We start from the raw sequence: 27,124 nt of genomic DNA, 5'->3' as shown, positions 1-27,124 counted from the left end.
CGTACCGAAATTGCTTTTTTCACCATAACCCTCTGAGTGTATTTTCCTCAGATAATGAAACTTTTTTTTTTAAAAAAAAAAAAAAAAAAAGGCTTCCAATCCAGATTTCTGTGTATCAAACGCTTTAATTGGGGTTGATATATTCCATTTGTTTAGCTTTCAGATCTGGAAGTTTTAACTTGAACTGCATTGCCCTCTAGCGCTGCGCCGGGGTTGGCCCCGGTGATGTCAGCGGCAGAGGCAGCGAGAGCGCAGGCAGCCGGCTCATGCAGAGCTGCCTAAGTGCTGACAAACCCTTCCTGGAGACGCATGTCACAGCAGCTAGACAGGGGCATCCTTCCAGCAGGACCACGGATGCGCAAGGGAGAACAGTAATACCTGTCTTTTATTTCAGGGACGTCATGATCAAAGCAGCTACTTTGGAGCTCCAGCCAAGCCTTCTGCCTGCTAATTTCTGTTTCAACGAGTTGAGAGGAGAAATTAAGCAAGTTTGAACAGCCTATTATTTCTGACAGGCTTCAGAGGACTTCACACTGGGCAAGTTTTACGTGCTCAAAGCTGACAGCTTGCTGGAGAGATGAGTTCTCAATCCAAAGCTGGCCGGGGCATTGCAGTAACTTCTTGGGTAGAGAGATAACTTCCCACTGAACTCAACCATCTGTGTGTTGTGCACGGGACCCAACTACACCTTGCTATGGAGGATGATTTTAAAGATGAATACCTACTTTGATGAGAAATCCAATTCATCAATACCTGGCTACTTGAAAGTTTCTGCATCAAATAGCGGCAACCTTTCTGCGAACAACTCCGATGAGACAACCAGCAACCTGGATTCACCCACCCTGGATATCAGTAGGGCGATAATTGTGGGGCTTATCCTAGGTGCCTTTATACTCTTTGCTATTATAGGTAATATTTTGGTAATTCTTTCTGTTGCTTGCAATAGACATTTAAGAATCCCGACAAACTATTTCATAATTAACCTTGCAATAGCAGATTTGTTGCTGAGTTTTACTGTCCTTCCATTCTCTGCTACATTGGAAATCCTCGGCTACTGGGTTTTGGGGAGGATATTTTGTGATATCTGGGCAGCAGTTGATGTGCTGTGCTGTACAGCTTCTATTTTAAGTCTATGTGCAATTTCCATAGATAGATATATAGGAGTACGTTATTCTCTCCAGTATCCAACTTTGGTAACAAGAAGAAGAGCAATTCTAGCTCTCCTAGGTGTCTGGGTCCTTTCCATGGTAATTTCTATTGGGCCTCTTTTGGGCTGGAAAGAACCAGCACCCAAGGACGATAAGGAGTGCCGCATCACTGAAGAACCGTTCTACGCTTTGTTCTCTTCCTTGGGGTCCTTTTACATTCCCTTAATTGTCATTCTTGTGATGTACTGCCGGGTCTACATAGTGGCCAAAAGGACTACTAAAAACCTGGAAGCTGGGGTTATGAAAGAGATGTCCAACTCCAAGGAGCTGACTTTACGGATCCATTACAGGAACATTCATGAGGATACATTAAACAGCACCAAATCCAAGGGTCACAATCCCAGGAACTCCTTAGCTTTCAAACTTTTTAAATTCTCTAGAGAAAAGAAGGCAGCCAAGACGCTGGGAATTGTGGTCGGCATGTTTATCTTGTGTTGGCTACCTTTCTTCATTGTTCTGCCGCTAGGTAAGTCGGTATTCACAGGACTGTGGGGAGGGGGAGGAAGAAGGTTAGTTGTTTACTACAAAAATGTCACAGAGAAAAATCAGATGAATGATAAGTAGATATCATTTTGAGAACTGCAGTGAACAGATGAAAGGGAGGGAAGTGAAAGTAATTTAATGCTGATGTTGGCTTTTTTAAAGAAGCTGAAACCTTGCAACATGTGCAGCCTGCAGAAAGCCTGCTCATCTGTTAGCCCTCCTCATGGATGGAGCAGATGACATCAGGGGACGATACCTTCAAAGTTTATGTATTAAAACCCCCCTTATGGATTGAATTAGCTCTCATAAATATCTTTACAGGATGCTTTAACAAAAATTCTGGATAGGTTTGCAAAAAGTTTCAGCATTGGAGTGTTCTTGTTTTAGTTCACTGTTAGATGGTCCAAATGTACTACAGAAAGTCTTCTGGCATCATTAGGTGTTTTAGGTGAAAATGGGCCTGACCTAATGATGAGATGCAAAACTCCCCCGAGCTTTGGGAAGCTGAAAGAGCTCTAGTTCTCAGTTCAAACTTCACTGATCAAATTCCAAAAGCAAGTATGTGAAGCCCACTGATTCTCACAGAAAGGTTCCCTTTGGTTTCAGTAGGTCTTAGTTCAGGCATTTCAGGAGACTATCACGTGCGTTGTGGCAGCCACTCTGTTCACTTCAGCTTCAAAATATTATTAAAGCATTCAATGTAGCCTTAACAGTGCTCTGTGTTCTCAAGTCCTTGGGAAATTTGCTTGTATCATCTTTAATACAAGCGTCAGCTCTGAAATGGAACATTTCAAGACCCATTAATACTGAATTACTAGCTCTCAAAAATATCTGTCCAAAATTCACTTCTCTGAGACACAGACAATCTGGCAGCCTAAATATGGAAAGAGGTGGGGGGAAAAAAGGGAGAAGAAGCCCTTATTAATGTTCGGTATTCGTGTTTACTTAGTTACCCCACCAAAACATTTCTAATTGAGTGGTAAGTGAATACTTTTAGAGACTTGTAGAAAACTAAACTGAGTTCAACTGCATGGTCCTGGTGAAGTGTTTTAGAATTACAATTTCAGTAAATATGTAATGTCATCTAGACGAGAATCTCTGTTACAAGACAACTACTGAAGCTACTCCAGAGCAACTTTATCATCTCTAGCTTAGTGTAGCTAAAGCTGAAAAATCTTAGTAATTCAAGATCTGCAAAAAGTTAATGCTGAGAATGTGACAAATTCCAAGCAGAAGGAAAACTGTGAGCAAAGTTCTCTTTGGCTCCTGAAGTTTAAGTCCTTGCACTGCCTCTTAAAGAAAGTTTATGACAGAGAACAAGTTTCCAACTATTGCAAAAATACACACCTAAATGAACAGAAACATGTTTTCACCACATATGCTAGCAGCACAACCAGTGGTAGCAGCAGGTATGTATCGAGTAGATCATGATCTCCCGATAAAGTAGGTTAGCATCTCCTCCTTGATTTTGAATTATTGAGGGAACTCAGGAAAAAAAAAAGAAAAAAAAAAGTCAGCATGAATGCAATGGAACCTATCCTTAGCTAGCAGAAACCAGTACTGTTCCTGGTGCTATTCAGCAAACACAGATGCAGACCAGTCCATTAAAAACATTTTGCACACAGGACAGAACCAACATGAGAAACAATTAAGTTTCTTGAAAGAGAGTCAGTTTCCCCTTAGAGGGAGAAAGTCCTGGGCTTTCCCAGGAGGTTTAATGGGTCACTGCTTAATACACACGAATGGAGAAGTTATTGCTTGTCAATTTGATTTTCTCTCTCATCTCACTTGTGTCCAAGGCTCCAGTGAGGTGACAGGATGCGAGCCTCCACTACAGCAGGCTGCACGCTGGCAGCAGTGCCTGGCAGGCTGAAGGGCTAACAGGCTGCTGTGGGCTCTGACCTGGCACTGTCTGCATGTCTGCAAACCCTAGCATGCTCACGCCAGAGCTGGGAACTCCTGGTGCCTCACCGAGCTGTGGTTCAGAAAGAGTAGCTATTGTTAGTTAGTATTAGAAGAGTGAAAAAATCAGCATCTCAGTACGGCAGTGTAAACTGCTGGCTCTCCTGTTCTCTGTTTAGAAATCATTTCAGGGGTCCAACTCTTTACTGACAGCCTTTTTTCTAAGAAAGGGAGGAAATGAAGGTATGCACAGTATCCAACATAACATCCACATGTATTTAAATAGCAGGTACATCCTCTTTGTTTTGCTGACTTGAAATAAGGCTGGTTTTGTTCTTTGTGACTGATTTCTTCTTCTAAACTCTCCAGAACCTTGTACTTTTTGTGTCTGTGTACCAGTGCAAAGCTCATTAATGGTGTTAGGGATGACTAAAGCACTACACACTAATGCAGTTGGAGAAAATACCTTTTCCCGACATGCATAATTCAGCTATTCTTAACTGGAGGACTGGGTCAATCAGTGGAGGAGGACTTTTTAAAGAGCTTAATACAGCTGTGTGCTGTATTTTTCATACCAGAAATCTTCTGCTGTGTGTCCTGAAGACAAAACCTTAATCAAGAAGCTATTAAGAACCCTTACGAAAAGCCCACAGTAGTATGGAATCACTTTCAGTGACAGGCAAACTGCAGAATCCAAAACATATCAACGATTTATGAAACTCTCCGTAGGCGCCCTGGGCTACTCTAATCACAGTCTTCCCACTTGTCAGTGCAGGACTGCGAACTACAATACCTTTTCTGCTTCTGAATCCAGACTATATATTTACCGTCACTGGCTTCTTCCTCAGTCTGTATTTTTCACACCTAATATCTGCAACTTTAACTTAAATCATACCATCATATCCACATCCTTACAACTTGTGCTCCTTGTTTCACTCAGTAATTCAATGATTCTGCACAGTGGTGTTAGCAGAGCAGCTCTGGACTTCTGAGGATTTAACCACAAAACATTTGACAAGTCAGTAATCCTTGTTTCTGCAGCACCCCAAAACCATGTCTTAATAAATCTGATTATATGTAGTTTTTTTCATGTCAAAAGTGTTCTCAGCTGTTCTAGTTTGCCAGCCAAAATTATAATTCTTCAGTTGTGACACTTTAATATACTCCACAGCTACTCATTTTGATATCCCAGACAAAGGATCACTGCATCAGGTGGCAGATATATACTGCGAACCGACGTGGTGTTGAAAGCAGGGATATTGCTTGAATAAATATTCCACAACAAAGGAAAAGAAATAATATTAGCACTGACAGTGGTTTTCAAGCAGAAATCAAAAGGCTCTGTGAGGAAAGCTCTCTGACAAAGTTCTGTATACAGCTACAGGGAGGAATTAGAGCACTGACACTATGATGTGTTGAGCATCATGAAACTATCAGAGCAAAGAATGACCCACGATCTCTTTTTGTCCAGAGTTGGATGACTGAACCACGCTTCCTTTAGTGTTAAGTACCTGATAATGCAGCAAAACTGGTATCAAAGAGAATTTGTTTTTATTCCAGTAGCTAACAGATATCATTTCCAGATAGAAATAGAGCTATGGAATGCCCTTGTTGTGCACATTCATAAATGCTCCATAGCTTTGTAAACTGTCATCTTGCCACCCAAAATTATTTGTGGTACAGCATAAAAAATAAAATGAAGACATATGTGTCTTCAAGACAACTGCTTGTGCCATAAATTCAGTGACTCAGCTTTGAAGAGTAAATATCTTCCTTCTTTAAAATAAATGTTTCTTTTCTTTCCCCTCATACAAATTTGGTTTTGGCTATCAGGGCTATATTAAATATGCATTGCTGAAAAATGGTAAGAAAAATTAAGGATTTTTATCCAAAGACTAGAGCTCATCAGATATAAGGTATCATTCAGTAAAACTTCCTCCTTTAAACAAAGATGCAATTTATGCCAATAACTTTATTTAAAAAATTAATCAAAAATGAAGGATCATATGTTTCCCCCTGGCTACTCGGTAAAAGTTTACTCTCATTCCTGTTAAATGAGGCATCAGACAGAGCTTGCCAGCTCCCAGCTGTAGACCTCACACAACACACAAATGAAAACACACAAAACCCACCACCTCCACTACTTTCACCAAAGCATATGAACATCCCCAGCCCATTGCTTAACTCTAGTGGAGATCAGCAGTACTACTCGCTTCCATGCTCAGAACCTAACTGCCCCTGCTCCCAGAAAACCTTTCAACTTCTCCACTAAAGTCAGAAATAAAATTGTCATATCTTAACTGGCAGTAGGATAAAGTCCCAAGAGCCTCATAATGAAGATACAACTGTTTTGACTATCCTTATATATTAAGTTTTTGAAACCTCTCTACAAAATAATAAAAAAGAACATAAAAATATTCTGCATGCTACAGGTCAGCCAATACAAAATGATTCTTAAAATAAAATGTTGTTCGAGTACAGTATGTAGATTTATGTTACACCAGGCCAACCTCTGCATCTCTGCACCAAGAATACCAAATTAGGCTGCTCAGTTTCCCATGGGAAACACTTCCAGGCATTAGGTCCACTGCTATCACTGCTTCTCCTTTCTGCAAGGCTTCAAGCCTGCTTTGTCTTCCACCTCACTTTTGTCTTGCCTCGCCTTCACCTCACAAAGTAGCCTAACTCTCTAGATTTCTTGTAATGGTCACACAGGACTGGGAGGACTTAATGATACGCGTTGCAATCTGACCCTCTGCCCTCTTGTAGGTCCATCTGGTACAAAGTCCAATCGCACAGGTGAGAGCAGGAACCTGCTCCTCCTATTTTCTAGCCAGAAGCCTAAATATGAGCACTTCTTGACCAGTACAGCATGTTTTGCCACAGGGAGAACTAGCTTATTTCAAGGTGATTCATTTTACTACTAAAATAAACTCCCTTAAGCCTTGGTTTGAGCCTTCTGTCCAAAAGTAAATCGCATTCCTGGGATCCCAGTTACCAATTACATACAAAGCTCTACTTTTTAGAACAAATATGTTTCATCAAAGCAGGTGAAAGTCCACAAATTCCGAAGGCTTGGGCACTTCTTATGCAAACTTTCATTTGCAGGTCAGAGGATCAAAGGGAAATCTGAAAGCGTACAGCCTTAGGAAAGTAAATTTGCAAAGCAGTACAGAGAAACGTGAATACAGAGAAATCCACTTGTGATGACTGCTCAACGGCAGGGCTGGGAGCATCTTCCTATCTCAGGTGTGAAAGATGGGATTCTCAAGAACATGACTGCAAGATGACCATAACATAGGAGCATGAACCACACCAGCAGTGGTAATGAAGGAACAAAGCCCTGCTACTACTTTCATTAAACCATGTTTGCCCCTAGAAAAAAATGTTGTGGTTAAACACCAGGGACTCTTAGTGGAGATAGCAGAAAAAGATACTGCAGTTTCCAGGCCCACAAAGCAGACCCAATAGTGTTCTTTATTGAATCAGAAAGCTCCAAGGCAAAAAAAAAGTCAGGACAGAGCCACTGGACAGCAATATCTCAAAAGTATTGAAATCAAAGACAGGAGAGAAGTGATAATTTGAGAGGGAACACTGCTTTGAGCATCCAGCAAGGCAGTGGACACAAGGTTCTTGTGCCATGGGCTTTTGCAAACACATGCCATTGCTCAGGTTAGTAGTCATGAGAGTAAATAAATACATGTGCATACAGCGCTAAAGCATCAAGGCCATACCACAGGATATCAGCTGTATGCTCTTTAGTGCACCTATCTGTGAAATACAGACATGAACAAAAAAATTCATCTTTTTTTAGTAGCTTCACTAAAGCCCTGCTCCATCATCCACTGCAAGATTTAGAGCTATTTTGATGGGCTTTCAAGTGATACCTAGAAACTGAAAAGCAGTAACAATCAGTCTCTAAGTTACAAAGGAGAAAATATAATGGAAGTTCATACAGTATCTTTGTAGCAGTGTTATTCAATTCCCTGCTAGAGTCCTATTGTTTACCAGTGATGTCCAAGACAGATTGCCTCAGCTGTGTCAGAACTGAGAAGGGGAGAAAAAGACACCGAAGCATGCCCAGTAATTGAAGATATTTAAGTATAATAAATGAAATGTCAGCAGACTTAGATTAGTTTTTCTAGATTCCTTTAATCAGCTAATCCTTTGCAAAACAAGCATAAGCTCAGCCCATATTCTTTCTTGTTAGCAAGCCGCTGAAGTCTGTAACTCTTCAGGACAAAATAGTAAAAATATTCTATTTCTGTCCCTACCTACTGTCAGTTTTGGAGTGCTGAACAAGATTCTTCCTAAACTTGTTCTTGATTTTACCATACTTTTGTAATGGCAACACGGTTTACAGAAGTAAATTCTCTCTATGGTGTACACCATCATAGGCATTCTGGACAGAGAGGCGGTAGCTATACCTATATGCAAGGATGTACGGAGTTTGTGTCAAAACTCTAAGCACCTGATGGATTTTTCCATATCTCATTTATTTTCCATATCTCACTCATATCTCTGTATTTTGTTATTGAAGACACACTCAGAATTTTTGTTAACATAACAGCTACAGATAGGGCATGAAACACCTCAGCTCTGTTGCTTTTTTATTTGATTTTTTCTTTTTTGAACTACAGCTTTCCTCTTTCTTTTTCTTTCTGGGCTGAGGAAAGAAAGCTCCTATTTTTCTTTTCTATTCCTCTAATACATACCAACCTGCAAATAGTCTGTTGTACTGTAAGTTTTTAAAAATCATTTTCAACTCTCAATACTTTAAGCATCAACAGCACCTTTTGAATGAGACTGTAGAAAGGAGAGTTGTGGACTTCAGGCCTGAAAAGGATCTCTGGACATCATCTTGTAAAATCTCCCAACCCAAGGCAATTTTGGCATGCCAACATCAGTAGCTCTGCGGTTAGGTATGTAGGCACTGCTGTTTCAAAAATGCAAATATAGCTACCCCGCTTTGCAACTGCTTATACAATAGGTGGAGCAACTTTAGGTTTTAGTAAAAAGATCTGATCCCTATCTGTACTACAGTTGCAATCAGCAAAGCTTCCAGGGATGTGAAGTCCTGGTTTGATTTTGGCCATTCTAACTAAATCTCTATTTTTGGAGCCTTTAAAAGCATCTCAATTTTGAGCTATTGTGAACAAGTTCATGCGGGTCTCATAGAAATGGTTTATTCATTTGAAATAAGAGGCAGCTTTTATCAGAGATAGATAGTGCAGATGGTAAGAAACCGTGGATTTTAATTAGGATAAGAAAACAAACTGTAACCTTTCCCAGTCTATAAAAAAGCAAGGAAAATGTTTTTCTGGGGCTTGTCTCTTATTTGTGAACTTATCTATACGGGAAGGTACTTTTTCTGATCATATTTTACATTAGTGCATTTCTGCTACTTTAATTTACCTGCTTAGGAACTCATCTACAAAGGATCAGGCCTTAGGTGGGCAGAAGTGAATGAATTTAGTTAATACGCATCCCAAGGCAATCCACAGACACACCAATGTACTCCAAAGCCACATACAAATTGCTCACCATCATAACTGGTTTGCAGTAGCTATAACTTAACTATCTTCTTTCTTTCATTTTCTTTATTGAATTTTATTCTATTGATTTTGGATGCACTTCCTAGTTCTCAAGATCTTTTTTTCAGTGTTACCCTGACCCTCTCCTCCAGAAGGCCTGCGGTCCCATTGGCTCTTAATTTTATAACCATTCCCTCTACTTCGTCCTCTGATGTTTGTAAACTGTGGGGTTTCTTTCCTATATCCAGTGGAATGTAAACAAACACTGAATGCTGGAAGGAAAGAAATCAGGAGCTTGAGAAATCCAATTAGCTTTAAAACCTTGGCATGCCGACTTGGCCAAGCATGTGGTAAAAAGGACCGCAGAAAGCTTAAATAAAAGACTAACATCGTTTCCGCATTCTATAAACTCATAACAAGCCTGGTCAGAGGCAGCTTACTAGTTTTATAGAGAGAGTTTTACTAGCTATATACATGTAGCACTCAAAGCTTCCCTGTTCATTAGGCAGCCATAACTCAGCTGCTACCAGCAGGTACGGCTACAGCAGGAATCACAGCAGGAGCTGCAGGGCAGAGGTGGAGGTTCCTGGCCAGGCCATCAGCAGCCATCTACTACCTAGCACCAAGAAAAGGCTCTTTTCAGAGCAATGATGATTTCCAGCATAAAACAAATTTCTTGCATTTCATTTTTTGCAAAATGTTGTCTTCTTGAGAACAAGCTGAGAGACGGGGTTTGGTATCGCTGATGCTCCCTGCTTTCATGTTTCAGGACTCACTTGCTATCATTTTGCATTTTGCAATGCTTTCAACACTACAGAAATTTTTAAAACATTGGAATTTTCTCCTGTGGAGAACATTGAAAAGGTCAGATTTAACTCTGGTTGGAAAGTCTCCATGCTGTAATAAAATGTAATAGTCATCTCAGCTGAATGAAGGAGGATTATGTTTGTCTTCCCGGGATACCTTAACCATTTACATTTGACCAGATTCTACAAGAAAACTTCCAAATACTTATTAACAAATTCTCTGCCTACTTCTCCTTTATGGTACTCAGACAAGACGGTGGCGTTCTCTCCAGAATACCTCTATTCAGCATTGCAAGTTTTAAATTTTCTACTTGTTATGAATAGGGGCAAGTAGTTTCAAATTTTATGTCTTGTTTTAGAGATTAAGACAATGCTGAAAACCTGTGCAGTGAAGCTCTCTTTCGACACGGTTATTGTTTCACAACATATTTTATTGTAGCTGGTTTGCTATTACTGGAATATCAAGTGACACACAGCACAGCACTGAACTCCAGACCATTCTGTTTCAGTAAAAACAAATGCTGTATTTGTTCCAGTAAACAACAACATACACTCACCCTAGGCTGTCTCGCAGCTAAGCGGAACCAGATTTAAAGTTTTTGAAATACAAATTTTTGTAAGTGGTAGAAAACACAGCATGTGACAACCCAAAACTTATTCATAGAGATTTCTTCTCTTTAAATCTAGGAAATTCACGGTGGTACTCCTCCTCAAATGTTCAACCATTATCTAATCTAATTATCAAATACTTCATTCTGAATACAACTGATAATTCTGAGTAATTTATAGACTTAATTGCTATCAAATACACAACTTATATTAAAAATGGATGTTTAATTAATAGAAAGGCAATTATCACAATAGAAAGTGATTTGAAAATAGATGAGCAGTTGGAGTTAAGAACTGAACAAGACATGAGAGGAGCAGGAATTATTTAAAAGAGGAAGAAAGGAATAACTGGGAAGTGAACACACCAAGGTGGGAAAAGAAAAAACAGAGGTATTAAAGAGAAGGCAGACAGTAAAGAAGAATGTGCTTAATTTTGGACTAATTAACCATCAATAGTGTAAAATGTTGCTCCCACTAGGTGCAGATAATAAATACATGGCACTCTTGAAAATCCTCACTCAGAGAATACCCTCTCCCATGAAGATGACTCAGATGAACGTAACACAGGACGTAAAATTATTCAGATGTCCCTATCAGATGCAAGCTGGCAGCATGTTGGGCTGTATCAGCAGGAACAGAGCCAGGAGATGGAGGGAGGTGATTGTGCCCTTTTAATTCAACACTCATCAGAGCATGTCTGCAACAGGGCATCCATGCGGAAAGCTGTATTACAGGGAAGACAATGATAACCTGAAGTGAGTCCAGTGGAGGTGACAAGGATGTTGGAGCCTGGATCACATTGTGTGAGGAGAGGCTGAAGGGACAGGGCTTCTTTGGCCTGGAGCAGGGAGGGCTTCAGGGGACCTAAGGCAGCATCAACTTCTTGATTTTCAGTCCCAAGTGTAAATATATGTATATATATTCCTTGCATGAAGGATGAAGGGAGGAGATATAACCACAACAGAACCCAGGGGTATTTCACAGATGACCACCTGGTGTCACAAACAACTGTTGGTCATTTATCCACACTTATTTCTTCTGCGTGGCTGGAAATAGCTCACAGGGCACAATGATACAGAAAGATCAAAGGCAACTGCAAAAGTTTTGTTTAGCTCATAAACATTATCTTATATCTTACTTTTAAGGCTTAAACTCCAGCTAATTACTGTAATATGTGGTCACCTTGCACACAACTGGAGCACGTTTTGTCCCTTCTCCTGGAAGGAAGTGGAGGGGTGGGAGTGCCTGGTGGGTTGGTTGCATTGGCTGGCCTAATTTTGATGCTAAGCTCTTTCTTCCATAAAGTGGAAGTGGAAACTCAAACATGTCCTGTGTACTACTCTTTCATCAAGAACCTCGCCAACTATTACATTAAGGATCCTTAAATAGAAGGTCTTAACTTTCCCACCCTCCTTTCTGTACGAATATAGCAGTCAGCGGAGAGAGGTAGCAATGAAGCAGATATTTAGATAGAAGAAAAGTAACAGAGCAGGAAAAAATATGAGAGAGCAGTGTGTGTGGGTATTTATTTACATATGTGTATGTCTGTTTCATCTCTGTAGAGGGCAACATCAAAACTTCCTTCAGTGACGAGTTTTCCTTAATTAAGAGGATTGGGATTAAAGCAGTCCAGAAGATTTTCCTGCTGCTCACCCTGCTACTTTAGGGATTGTTCCAAAGTCCACTGAAGCCCTTACGAGCCTTTACAAAGGCTTTCAAGTACTCCCACTGACTCCAGTGGACTCTGAATGTTAATAGCTCAGTGATGTTCTGGCCAGTAACTCTGCAGAATGTGCGAATACCACTGACATGCCAAATTGTTTCCCACGACGTCCCCTAATCTCATTGAGGGTGCTTTACTTACCTTCAGCATAATAAAGCATTCATTATAAAAAACAGTCAGACCCTAAATGAAATTACCTTTTACTAAATGAAATATTTCTTAATTACTTTTCGTGATACTTGCTGTTGCTCAGTGTGTTTCCAAACCAAATAGCTCTGTCAAGTATGGTGAGCACAGCCTGTTAAATTAACGGTCAAAATACAATAAAACCTGATCAAGTTGATTGAGTTTCTGAAATATTTCCTGTTCCGCAATTTTGCGCGACACAGGCTTTGCAAAAACTTCAGTGGTGTAAAAGGTGCAGTCAGAGGTTAGTTTGTGGTGCTATGTTTAATTTATCACAGGGTTTCGCTCAGCAAAATAAGAGGACAGAGAACACACATTCCTTTTGAGTGAAGCTGTTAAACATGAAGCATCAGGAAAGAGATCATTTTGAGCAAGGGAGTCACTCTGGCTACTCCCCTCACAAATAAATCACCCAGGAGATAATAATAGGCAACATTTTCCAGCCATTTTGAAAAGCAATCTAAATCAGTACAGGGAAATATTTAATCTGTTTATCAGGCTGTGATGGGAAAATAGTTGGAGATTAGGGGAGGAAATATTAGTTTGATGTTTCGAGAGTGTGTGTGGTAGGCTTAGCTTTATCATTTTATCAAGGTACCAAAATAGCCCCCAGTTGTTTGCTCCTGACAGGTGAATTATGAGGTAAAGCCAGGGTGTGCAGTTAAATAAAAGGTATTGTTGTTAATTCCAAGAACAACGTAGGGAAAAGGGTAACATTAAAAATATACAAGCTAATCAAAATATTTGTCATATCTTTATATGGTGAAAGGCAGTGGTGCTTTGTATAATAGTCACCAAATTAACCCATATTTAGAAGCACGTGGCATGTATAGTGACTTCCAACTAAACCACCTTCTGGATAATTCAGAACATCTTTTCTTCTCTCTCTGTAGAGAATTCAGGCTGGGATTCCAACCAGTAAGGAAGGACTGAATACAAAAAACTCAGAAACTTTCCGAAGCCTTGAAGAAAATAAGTGCCCAAATAAGTATTGGTCTTGGACATTCCATTTTTCTAACAGTTAATCCTCAACCTAAATAGTGGTTATATTTACCAACGGGATCTAAGACTACAGTGTCAGTGGGATTCCAGTACTGCAGATGTAAAACTCTGCTGGGTTGCCAAAACTTAAGCCATAAAGTTTTCTTGATGAACAAAGTTACAGCCTACAGAGCTAATCAGAGAAAGCAGGACTAGAAGGGATCTGAAGAGGTCATGCAGGGCATCCTCCAACCCAAAGGCTGGATCAGCCATACATAAATCAGGAGATGTGTGTCTGCTCTGTTTTTAAGAGCCTCCAGGGTTGGATTTTTACACCCTTCTAAGGCAGTATGTTCCAGAACTTTCCTGTCTTGGTAGACTGAAAGTGTTTCCCAAGCTGTACTCTTGATTTGCCTTGCTGCAATTTGAATCACTGTGCTCACTATATTAGCCACTGTGGACATGGAAAAAAAAATTCATTTAATTCCTCTTTGTATATAAGTTTTATGCTGTTACATACTAATTGTTGAGTCTCTTCTCAGCTCTTTTTATTCACCATGATGTATCACAAAACTATATTTCATAGCATTTGTAGGTTTCACTGGTGGTCCTCTTTGTTAGCCATGGATCCTTTCATAGGTGGGGCTTTACTAAGGTCATGTAGCAATTCCATACAGCCCCTGTACAGCCAGAGATGGGGATTAACTAGTTTCTGTTGATCTCAGGAAATGCTCCTGAATTCTGCGTTTTCTTTGGGTGGTGGCAAAGGTAGCAGGAGTCACCAACACACTGTTTGAATGCACTGTACTGCCAACTGTGTGTTCTAGCAGTTACGAGTTGTGCCAGACCCCATGGCTTCATTCCTGGTAAAACAAAAACTTTCTTCCTGGTGAAAATTATTTAGTACACGACCTTCAGCTGATTGCTTTTACCTTCCTCCAGCTCTTATTTCCCACTGGTAAAATCAGGAGGATGGTATAAAGGCAGGATGATTGACAGATGAAAAGTGTTACCTGACAGCAAGTGAGGCATGCTCCCATATGTGAACTTGTTCTCACTTGTATTACAGTGACCTTGCTTATTGCTACAGCCTTCTTGGAGTAATTGCCTACCACCTGGTTTTTGAAAACCTAGGAAGTAAAAGTGCATTATATGGTAGACAAAATTCATAGATGCAATTCTTCTCCCTTCAGGGCAGTGTATATATATATATATATATATATACACATATACAAGGAAGGGTGGAAGAATTATGTAGAATTCTGCCAAGTTTTAATGTATCAGCCTGAAATACGAGAAATTAACAGAACAGTATATAAAACAACAGCTTTTTAATCAAATTAATATTCCTTGTTCAGAAAAGCATATTTCTTCCTTGCCTTCTTGTGAAAACAACGCAATAGCTTCCGTGTAATTTAAACAAGCAGCATTTACATTGTGCTGTTTGCAGAACCATGAAAAAAGCGGAGGACGAAGTAGTCATTAATGATCATTAACTCCTTGAAATTTTTTCCCAAATTTCTTAGTTTCAGAACTTTTCTATTATTGTAACTAAACTCTGATACATATTTTTAAATTATACCACCACACAACTTTCCTAACTAACGTATTTCCAAATTTTCTTGTTAATGACTCATCTAGGGTCATGATAGCTTTCAAACAATCAATCAAGGCTCAGTAATTTTTCTAGAATCAGGACAGAACACAAGGTGCCTCTGTCACTCAGGGTCATTATGAGGAAGTTCTCTACACTTTTGTGTTGCTGCCCTTTAATATAAAAGAGCTTTGTAAATTCTTGCTGCAGGTGCTGAAAATAGCCTGCTGTCATTTTTTTCAAATGACATTTGAAAAACGGATTATTGTAAAAGACAGACATAAGCTCCTTACTTTTTTTTATTAAGGAACACATATTTCTTCCAGCAGTTTACAAAGATTAAGCTTTTTACAGCACTCAGCTTTTTACATTTTTCCCTACTTGGTCTCTTAGTTTTTACAGTATGTGGTTTATATTTGGTTCATGTGAGATACTGATTACACAAGTATAACCCAGTTGTCTGCATTGGTTCCCAGTTTTCCTCTCTAACTTAGCTTATTTTATTTGCCCTTTAGGGAATTTCACAAAATTTTTCAGTAAATTTTCTTAAAAATATTTAATTTTATTGAAAGCTATACAACAGCATTTACTATGTCCATATTTAACCTGCCTAAAAAATACTTAAATCTGGTAGAGGAATGTCCCATAGATTTTCAATTATTATAGTATAAGAGAAAGGCAAACCAACTGACCTGGAAAAAGTCACCGCTGTCCATTCAAAATTTACACATAAGAAAAAATGGGAGCTCTTCAGCCACTTCATGAAGTTTACTGGGTTTTAAGAGTTAAAAAACATTTACATTTTAAGGGAGTTCCAGAAAACAATTTAAGAAATTTATCAGGATGAGCTCCATTAAGTTCCTTGGTGTACATAATTATATTTACTTGTTTTGTACAGTCACTAAGCTTTTTCCTAAATCGAAGATAAAACGTTAATAATTATTATTTACAAAATGAATCCTGAAAAAGTTTGCAACTGTGCATGTGGGAAATTTTGGAAGATCTTCCTTATCTTGGCCGCAGTTTTTAACTTGGATCAACTTTTTCTAAAGCTTTATAAGAATCTGATATTAATTTATTGGCTTATTCAGTGGAATCACATGAATTGTTTCTGGATCTTTCATCAAATAGTATTTAACACTAACAATACACAGTTTAAGTGCATGCAACACTTTGATTCATTGACTGGAAATTTATCAGCCACAACTCATAGTTTCTCCCATATTTCTTATGTTCTACTTGTTACTTTCTGCAGTATCAATCAGAGCAGACATAGGATCTCAAACAAATGGAGAGAAAACGCACGTCAAACCTTGCAAATCATTAGCAGTAACAAAGCAAGAAGGGACGTGAATTTAACTTACAAAAATCTTGCACGTGATATAAAAATCAAGCATAGGAGTTATGAAAGAAGTACTACAAACCTTGCAATTTAAAACTTCCATTTTAACCTTAAGGGATGACATGATGCTTAGCTCCAAGGTAATAGGCAGAGATAGTGCTAAGCAGTAGCATCCCTGTACACAACCAGGGGAAAAAACTATTATTCTGGATCCACAGGATATCTCCTGGATCCTGTTACCCAAGGTGGGGGGAGAGAAACAGACTCTCCAGAGAATCAATGCCATTTTAGTACCTTATTTTCTGAGCCAGCTCAGGAACTACTTGACACACTGAGGTCAGTGGATGTGTGAGGAACAACGTGTACTTACCTGGCTTCCTTGTGAGCAGAGGAGACTCAGACCCCTACAGTCAGGACCTGGCCAGAATTGTCCTCTAGATAAACAGCAGTATCTGCAGTGACATGTAAGCGCTATTTACCCGAGTAGCTGGGAAATGCTTTTGCATAGTTTTCAGGCACAAGCCATGGCCTCTACATTGCTATGAGACATGGGAAACATGCCTAGAATCACACCCCTCCCCACTAAGGCATCCTGACAGTCACAACTGACTCAGCTGCTTTCACAGCCCAGGGAATCTGAAACTACTCCAGTGTACGTGTTGCACTTCTCAGAGATGTGACACTCGGGTTTGAGCATCACCTTCCACTTGAAAAACCTCTACAAATCAAATTCTACTTCTTGAAAGGAGGCTTCTCTCCTGCACCCCTGCTCTGTGATTTCTTTACCAGACACAAATGTATTTTCCCAGCTGGGTAACTGTTGAATGTCTGCTCTGCTTTAAAAAATCCGGACATTCTTTTATAGAGCTCCATTTGCTAAATTTAGTTGATCAATTACATGTTTTTAATGCTAGAAGTACATGAAATGGATTTCCCAGTATGAGTTTTTCATTTGGGCAGCTTCTGTAGGTAAGCTATTTGGTCGTGAACAGAAGAGGAAATAAAGTCATCTGTTTGTTTGGGTTACATCATTTTTATGATTGGCTGAGATATATGACCTACCACAATTAACTTCTGGTTTCAAGAGGTTTGTACCCCTCTAATAATCTAGATAAATGTGGTGATGTTTATGAGCTGCACAAAAATGTATAAGAATTGGTAAGTGTGTCTGTGCACAAATATTCCCAGAAGCCTGGGAATATTTAGATCTTTTTCTTCAAAAGGTGATAGTTAATAGCTCTTTGCAGAAGGCATGACCTTGTTCCATGTGTGCATCATAGAGCAGCTTGAACAATGAACATTTTGTCTTTCACTGGTATCCATACATGTTAGTGCAACAGCTATACATATAATGACAAAGAATGCTCTTTATTTTAATTCTACATTAAATACGTGCTCCTTTATATTTTGGATGGTGGATAAAGCAGTTCCTTGTTAGCTTTTAAAATAACACAAATAGCATGTAATTACTAAAAGACCAAAAATGAAAGCTGCATGCATTAAAGATGTTTAATAAATAGATTCTGAGAATGATCCGATGGGACATTTACCTTTCTTAAGAACAGACAAACCATTTATCTCACGTATTGTCTCTGCTTGTTTCTTCTGAACAGGATCTCTGTTTTCGGCTCTGAAGCCCCCTGAAACAGTCTTCAAGGTGATTTTTTGGCTTGGCTACTTTAACAGCTGCTTGAATCCAATCATCTACCCTTGCTCAAGCAAAGAGTTCAAGAGGGCTTTCATACAGATCCTAAAATGCCAGTGCCACCGTCGAAAGCAGTTGGGGTGGTGGGCCTACAGCTACAGAAACTGGAATCGGTGCTCCTTTGAACACCCTAGGAAGGACTCTCTGGAAGACAGTGGGAGTTTCCTAAGTGGCAGTCAAAGGACATTATCTTCAGCATCTCCCAGCCCTGGCTACCTGAGCAAAATCACTCACCCACATATGGAAATGTGCACATTCCAGGAATGGAAAAACTCCAGCTCTTACCTGAGCCCCTTACAAGAAAGCAGCAGGCAAAAGGACCCATACCAGTTCTTCACCTTCAATCTCTTACCAGAGCACAACGGACACATTGCTGCTAGCAGCCAAGCTTCCAGCAACAGGGACCCTGAGGCCATCTGTGACACACTGAATGGTAAAACTGACTGCAGAGCAAACAGGATGCTGGACTGATCAGATTCTAAACAGTCTGTGCAGTCTCAGGTCTCTTCATATGCTACCTGTTTGACATTTAGCCCAGGTGAAGAAAGAGACCTTTGCACAATTTTTCAGCATGGTATTAGAAGGAAGCCAGCAAGGAACAGGCAGATTAATGTCACGAGAGTGGCAAAGTCTAGGGGCTAACTGTATTCCCAGTTAATTGCCAAAGAGGCTACTGAAGCAAGCGCAGAATGCATGGAAGGGGCTGGATAAACCCAGGGAAGTGCACAGGCAATTATTTAGCTATTGTGGAAGTGCTGTAGAACAGCCGAACACACATGTATATAGAAAAAAAAACGTATAAATATGGGGTTGGGCAGGGGATATGTGTATGAAAGTGTGCGTGTATACATGTGCTAGCCGCATGTTTGGATGCCTGAGAGTGGAAGTGAGCAACGCAGCTGTGTAGTGTTGGTTGTACCTCTCCAGGGTACTAGTTGCCACTGATTTTGCCTGTAAAAATCTTGTTGTTGTACTTCACTGTACATTTGCACTTTAGAAATGGAAGACAATGTCTTAATTAACGATTAAAGTAATTTCGCAACAATTTAAGCACTTGCACATATCACTACAGAACTGGAATTTGGCCAAGTTCCCTCACCACAATACTAAATCCAAAATAAAAGACTCGTGGCAGTTAAATTTGCCATTGTAACTCCTAGGATGTTCTTGAATCTCTCTACAGTTGCTTCCCTGCCATTCCCTTATATCAACAGTTGAGAACTCCTCTATCCTTCACCGTGTTCTTTTTTGAAAGTTTGAAAATACCACCAATGATAAGAGCCCAGAATCTACAGTTCAGCAGATCAGTAAGTGTCCTGAAAAACATACAGGCTACCAGATCTGATTTCTAAAAGCAACACTCGTAAATCCCTCCCTCGTAAACAGTGCGGTGAACTCAGCACAAGAGAGCACTGACCGCTGGAGGCCCAAAACCTGACTTCAAAACAGATGTGCTGAGCCCTTGGTTCTTTCAGCACACTTGGAAAATAGCACTGCACTCTTAGAGGCTTTTAATTTGCCACTTAGGTAAGAAGAGAAGGTATAAAAACAATGCAGTATTGTAAGAGTTTCACTGCCATTAACAGTTTTGTGCCCAATCATACAATACTGTAACATAATTCCCAAGAATATCGTCTATGACATTTTAGGTCATATTTGGAATTTATTTTTGTCTCTTGCAACTAAGTGTCAATCACGAACCTAATGACTGATTGTTTTTTTACTCGAAGTGGTATAAACCATGAAAATTGGCATTTACTCCTTCCTCCAACTGAGGCTTTCCTCCTTTGGAATTTTAGTGACATTTTTATTAAAGCCTGAAACAGAGAATGAACCATAAACAGATGTACTAAAAACACCCAGGGACAGTTTAACAATGCTAGGTCCCAAGGGAGAGCCATTTCCTTTTGTTTCCTTAAATGTGTATTCTCAAATTAAGTTGACAGGAATGGATGTGGCTTGTGGTTAGATGAAATATCTCCCAGTTCACTGAGCAAAGATAGGAAAGTCATGTTCCAAGGTCTTCCCATGGTCATATGTTATAGTGAGAACCATGTAAGTACATTTGGAGTCTTACCCTGATCCCATTGTAGTTATGGCAAATCTCCTATTTAAATAATGACATTTTGATTGTAGGGAAGGCTGTAATTTCTTCTTACGAAGATAATGCTTATAAAATTTTAAAGTATTATAAGACAGATAAACAGACTCTTGTTGCTCACATATGGAGGTTGCCACAAAGGATATTTTATCTACCTATGATATACTAGTATGGAGTTACCATCTTTGAGCCTCTAAATGGGAGAGAACTATATTTTTAACATCTGCTATAATTTTTGGAGGGAACCTACAGAAGTCCTTAAAAATTACTGTTAATTGAAAATAAATTTGTGTAACCACCTGACAGCACAATTCAGCTAAATTTATGTATCATCCCTGCACATTTTTACATATAATATTACAAAACCTACAAGGAAAGTTCCCATACTGTTTTTTTTTAATGTACAAAAAGCAAATCTCAGTTATTTTACTACTGGAAAAACAGCTTTCCCTGAATACTGCAACTGATCAGGAAGAAAAGATATGCATCAACATCATGCTTGTCCACACCATTTACAATAGCCAGTGCCCCTAACCCTATGAATCATAGGCCAAAACCCTCAGAGTGCAAAAAACCCCAAGACACATGTCCTATAAGACTTAGAGAGTGGAGGAGAGAAGGTGTTCACAGGCAGACCGCAGTATTTTTCCCAAAAGATCTACCGTTCTTCTGAAGGTTTGGGCTGGGAAGGCTACTGGGCTCTGCCGGGACAGCAATATGGACTCATCTATCCCTGCTACTATGCCTTTTCTCACAGTCAGCCACAGTACCACCGATCTTCACATCATAATGTTTTAGTTAGCATGGGAGGCATATTTGAACTGCATGCAAAATGAATGAGGCTCAAGAGCCAGAAGACCTCTCCCCTGCAGTGCTTCCCTTTCTCAAGCCCGAGCCCAGCAAGTATATTAAGGGCTTCCTTCCTGGGAACATGAGGAAGTTATGCTGCTTTGACAAGAAACAGGAAACTAAGGGAAGCTCTGCTTTGGGATCTCTAATACTAGGGAAAACAAGAAAGTGAAAAAAGTTTATTGAAGTTGGAAATAATCACAGGCAATCAAAACAAATATATTCTGTCATCTCTAAGACAGATATTTCCATCAGACTCACTTTTCTTAGCGTATTCATTAGGCCACATCCTAAGATGATCTTAAGGGATCATCTGATATCCCTGGCATCAGACAGATGAAGGAATGACGGACTGTAGGCTCCTGCACAGCAAACAGTGATAATAGAAGGAAGTGAGAATGAGTTCAGGCAACACACAATACATACTTCAGATACCATTTTAACAAACTGTCTTATTCTTCATCACTGCCCAATTAAATTTTAAGATTAGAGAGCCCACAACATATAACTGTAACAAATATAAGATGGATGGATTCCTAACATATCTCCAAAACACATTTCTGCAATATTTTTTCCAGGTCATGAACATATCTTGCCATGCCAGGCTCTTCACAGCCATGCATAACATTACATGATATTTCCATAACAAATAGACCACTGCTCATCTTCTAAGTTCTTTACCTTTTGTCTCATCAATTCCTATTTTTGTAAGGTTTCATACAGCCTGTTCTTTTACTAAGCAACACTACACCAGTGGGAACCAACCCATGCAAGTTTGCTAAAAGCACGTAAGACTTCAAAAGTGTCGTGTCACATCTGCTCATATATAGAGCTTACTTCATCTCCAGCCACAGCTTCAATGAAGTTACAGGCAACCATAGTGATTGTTAACACAGAAAAAAAGCAATACATGCATCTGGAGGTAGGACCACGAGGCTTACAGAAGAGAAAGTCTGCCATACTCACCTTAAAATATGAAACTCTTGCAAGGCCACCTGATTTCTCTAGAATTAATCCATTCTAAATGCCTTTATTTTTGCTACTGGAATCTTCTGTGACTGCCAAGCCAAATGAGACCGTACAAATTACCATCATCCATTAGTCCTTCACCTGTAGCAATGTTTGCCTTTAAAGGAAAAACTATTTGGGTCAGGGCATCATCATCAAACTGTGTGGGCCAAGCCCATATTAGCCCGATTTTTTAGTACAGCCAAAATTCACTTGACAATCAGAACATCCACAATCTAGTGAAATGGCAATTGGAACACCATGGCAGTCTATCAGATGCAACTACAGTCCATCATGCATGTTTTTTTCTGCATAATAACAGACCTGCTCACGAACCCATTTTGTGGGCAAATAGCTTTGCCTCCAAAGAGGAGTTGCTGCCATTTAGCACAGAAGTTGCTCGTAAAACACTGTGAATTTCTCCAGGTTAAGCTACTGTGTGGAGCTTAATCGCTAACTAGAGGTTTGTACAAAGCCATTCAGTTGAGAGGCACAGCTGTAATGGCTCACAGAGTATTGTTACAGCCCAGCTGCACATAAATTAAACCCATTAGGCTTCAATGCACTCAGCTATCATGAAAATGCTTATTTTTGAAAAGAGTTATGGTAAAATCAATCCAACTGAATGAGACTGAAACTCTAGAGCATTCTACACTCTTTAGTCTTTGGAAATGCAGTTTTCTATTATCTTTCCAAATGCGATAGGAAGAGAAGAGGGGACATTAATATTATAAAGTGCAGTTCTAGCCTGGAAAATGTAAAAATAGTAACTTTCTGTTGAACAGATGTGCTCCTTGTTCTCAGTCAGTGCGCTTGACTTTCACCTGACACAAATGAGCATGAAAATGCACATCACAAGAGATGATTATCCACAGCAGATATGGTATGAAGGTATTGGTATACTAACAACTGCTTATTTCTGTCAGTGACCACAAACTAGCCAGCTCATTCCCAAGAGAATAAACTGGACTCTGTTTTGATACACTCTACAGCAGATACACTTACCTTTTTTCCAAATCAGGCTTGCAGTGCTATGGCTCACACACTTCATCAAGCAGAAGATGGTACTGTGGGGATGATGCATCATACAAAGAAATGTCATTTTCATCCTGAAGTAGTGAAAAGGAAATATTTCAGCTACAGCTAACATGAAGTCACATCGTGATAGTTTTAGTCACTTTAATGTAACCAAAAAACGTTTCTGCCCACCAGGACTTTTTTGGGTCTTGAAGGAGTACTAGTTACCTTCTATGTGAAGCATATTATAATGCAAAAGGTAAATCATGATTCCCAAGACCAGGAAAAACACCTGATTCAGTAACATAGTGGTCAGCATTTAGGAAAATTGCAGCCTCTGCTTTTTTTTTTTTAATGTTTCATCTGCAGGGTGTATAATATAGTCTGCACAGACACTGCACAGAGCAAAGAACAGTACTCCTCCCTTTCAGACGTCTGTGCACAGCACTAATGACATATCCTCCTCTGGCACAATGCATCTTGAGGTCCCAGCTATACATGCTACAGAAGCATGGCTTCCACAGGAAACATCCACCAAAACTTTTTCTCTAGGGTTTAAGGCACTCTCCAGAGTGATGAGAAAATTGAAGCCAAGGGTCTCTCTTACAGAATGACTGCTATGCTAACTGCCATTCTGTTCCAGTTTGTTCTCTTCCGTTTTTTTAAAAAGGTTGAGCTTTACTCTCCCCTACAAAGAACAGTTGAAAGTGCTTACCCTCAGCAAAAGTATCTAGACTGTGGATCCTAAGCATTTGCAGATACCAAGGTCCTTGGACAAGGCAGGGTTTCGGGATGCCCCATCTCCTTCCAGCATGTCCTAGTGCATGCCAGCAGACATCTTTCAGCTTAGCGCATGTTTCAGGGAGCGTGTGTTAGATCCCACTGTCAAACAACTAACTCTCTCCATGCATTGCATAGGACCCATAGACAATAGTATTTTGTTCTCTTTTGTTAGCATCCTAGATAACCTTTATTTATGCATGGATATTTTTTATTAACAAATATTTTTCCATACACTTGTCCTGCAAAAGTATAATACTTTCTAGAAGACCTATGCATAGCATTCAGCAAATATATTAAGTATGAAGGAAAACCTTCAAAGGCTCACAGAAGAAAGGGGAGAAGCTATTTTACATATAAGTGCCTCACTGGAGCCATCTGCTCACTAACATTACAAACAGACAGAAATGATTTATTTTCTTAAGCTCTCTCTATCCATTACTTACTATTTTAGGTTTGTATACATATATATACAAACAACTCTAAATTCCTTCATGATTCTCTTGGGAAGTGTAATTATTGGTTTGTCTATGAAATGAGAGAGAAATTTCTCTCTGAATGCATAGTAATCAAAGCATCATTAACCATGCTATCTGTGGTTAAAGTGTACAGAAATCTTTTACTCTGTTCTCCTGTCTGTTTAGAAATATTTGTGCCAGCCAGCTGAGAACAAGCATGATGTTTGAAAGGCACCAACAAATTTCATATACATTGAACAGTATATAACATTTTCTGAGAAACACAGAATGAAATCTAGATATAAAAACAGATGTGGTTTAGCCCATTCATAGAAAATTCTGGATTCAGGAAGACGGTCCTTATTCCGATATCTTATGCAAAGCTGTTTTCACCTTGGTTATAGATGAAAACATGGATACATATATAAGTTTGCGAATAACATATGGCTCATTAACTTGCATGAAGCTTTACCCTGGCATTTTAAAGAACTGAGGCTTACACGGTCACGTTGTCTGTCCATCCATCTGTCAGCTTCTTTTCCCATCCTCTTCTCATTAGCCTTTGAACCTCTTCATTGATTTCTACCAAATTGAACCAGAAAATAAAATAAGAAAGATAATCAATTCCATATTATGAAAATTGGTGGCAGAGTAGAAAGGACCCAAACTAGTGTCTCCTCTCAGATGAAGACCTTTCTAAGTCTGTCCCTTGATCACTTTCAAAGCCTGCTGGCTACTTAAGCTTGTACACGCTGACTAGCTAGTCAGCACATATACAGCCCTGAAGCAGCTAAGCCACATGCTCCCATTTGCCTGATAAAACAGGGCAACGTGCAAGAGGGCATGTTGACAACATGGAAGACAAATGAGGGTGCTGAAAACACTACGTGAAACAGAGAATAGCCCTTTTTCATCTTAGTGGTCACAGGACAACTTGTTATAACATGTTTATCTGACTGGTTTATAATTAAAATGAGCATAGTGTTCCTGTAGAGAAAAGCAAGACTATTATGTCCATTTTATGTCACTACAATGTTAACTAATGCATCAGCATTCCTCTGCTCTCTCATCTTAGTTGTAAAAGCATAAAGTTAGGTTCAATTTATACTCAGTTGCAATCTATGGTTTGGCTTTTTCCTCAAATATCCATAATTTTTGGAATATCATATTCAAAACTGAATGCACAGTTCTAAAAAGGTATGTATCAGAAACATTTTTTCCTACTTCTTTAATCATTCACAATGACATAGAATCATAGAATCATAGAATATCCTGAGTTGGAAGGGACCCTTAAGGATCATCAAGTCCAACTCTTGACACAGCACAGGTCTACCCAAAAGTTCAGACCATGTGACTAAGTGCACAGTCCAATCTCTTCTTAAATTCAGACAGGCTCGGTGCAGTGACCACTTCCCTGGGGAGCCTGTTCCAGTGTGCAACCACCCTCTCTGTGAAGAACCCCCTCCTGATGTCGAGCCTAAATTTCCCCTGCCTCAGCTTAACCCCCTTCCCGCGTGCTTATCACTGCTTTTAATCAAGCACTGGGATAATGGTAAAGCTGTATTTTTTATTTATTCCTGTAACCAGTGGACTCCATAGACATTACAAACATGTCTCAGTAACTTCATTTTTCCGTTAGCATCACTGAGGGTGTAAGTCTGAAACCAAGTGAAAAAGCAGCATGTCCCAAAGGAAAGTCATTATCTGCAAGATGAAATTATTTATCTGAAAACTATAAAACTTACTGTGGCATATCTTACCTGAGGGAAATATTTTATTACCATATGTTAATAATTAAAAATATAGACACATTTACAACTGTTCATAATCTTTGCAACAGGCAACCTAAAATAACAAGATTAGTCAGATTTCATGTATCAGGATAAAAAGGCTATCTGCTGGGCCTAGTAAAATTTTTCTCCCAATGTGGAACACTGAAATTCCACCTATGCTAGAAATCACTAATCCAAAATTTTCATATTGCAAAGAATATTTGCAAAGAGAGAATGGAGTGATGACTACAGCCATACATCATTCTGCCATCTTTTCTTTCAGGAAGGATCACGTAACATGCTTTTTGCAACTGTTTACATGGATAATCAATACGAAAACATGCTCTGTTTTATCTGTTCTTAATGTAGTAAGCCTTTGAGATAGCCAGTCACATTGAGTACTTCTGCTTCTTCTCACTTCCACTCGCTTTTCTTTTAGGAGTGGTACTTGCCCAGCTAAATCTGCTGACCAGCTGTGAGAGCCACAGATTACAGTTTGGGAATTCCTGAATTAAATGTCCTCAGGGGATTGTTTATAGTAGTCTGAACCCCTCCATTTTTTAGTGTTTAGTATTGTCATTGTTGGCCATGCAATTCCACTAGATGAATCAGTGACTTCACTCACAATGGTAAATCCTGTTTTAGACACTCTAATGATGTGAATTGGCATAGTTTTGAGCTCTAATGAGACAAATTCATTAACACTGGCTGAATAACAAGCATCTTGCTCTACAAATCATGTAAACAATGATAAAGACAAAGAATAGTCTTAATTAACAGGCTGGGATTTTATTTTATACCCACTGAATTTGAGTCAAAATGAAAACAATAGGTATTGGCATAAGGTCTTTCAGGTAACTGGAAGATGACAGGGAAAGGAAATCTAGTGCTGTTACTGGAAATTTCTGATGTTAAAATATATTAGCTGGACCAGCGAAGAACAATATGCCTATTTATTGACTTCCATCCATTTTATAGGACTTCAGCCAAGGCATGGATAAAAAGAGAATGGACAGTCTAAATGAGTAAGCATCCTTCACGGTTTCTTGAATAAGTCAAACTAAAA

The 27,124-nt window shown here is 39.3% G+C and overlaps 1 protein-coding gene across 1 annotated transcript; it reads left to right on the top strand.

The window, feature by feature from the left end:
- The first annotated feature begins 228 nt into the window (after positions 1-228).
- Positions 229-21,995, top strand: ADRA1B (adrenoceptor alpha 1B). Its single transcript, XM_013178582.3, has 2 exons — positions 229-1,674; positions 17,982-21,995. The coding sequence occupies exons 1-2, from the start codon at positions 702-704 to the stop codon at positions 18,542-18,544; spliced, it is 1,536 nt and encodes a 511-aa protein (XP_013034036.3). The 5' UTR covers positions 229-701; the 3' UTR covers positions 18,545-21,995.
- The last annotated feature ends 5,129 nt before the right edge of the window (positions 21,996-27,124 follow it).

The sequence above is a fragment of the Anser cygnoides genome, chromosome 14, assembly GCF_040182565.1.
Source record: "Anser cygnoides isolate HZ-2024a breed goose chromosome 14, Taihu_goose_T2T_genome, whole genome shotgun sequence".
Classification (NCBI taxonomy): Eukaryota; Metazoa; Chordata; class Aves; order Anseriformes; family Anatidae; genus Anser; species Anser cygnoides.
This window is presented reverse-complemented; position numbering and strand designations above follow the sequence as displayed.

Coding starts and splice junctions, on each gene's coding strand:
- ADRA1B (XM_013178582.3), top strand. CDS start 702: ATGATTTTAAAGATGAATACCTACTTTGATGAGAAATCCAATTCATCA. Junction 1,675..17,981: donor CTTCATTGTTCTGCCGCTAG/GTAAGTCGGTAT, acceptor TCTTCTGAACAG/GATCTCTGTTTTCGGCTCTG.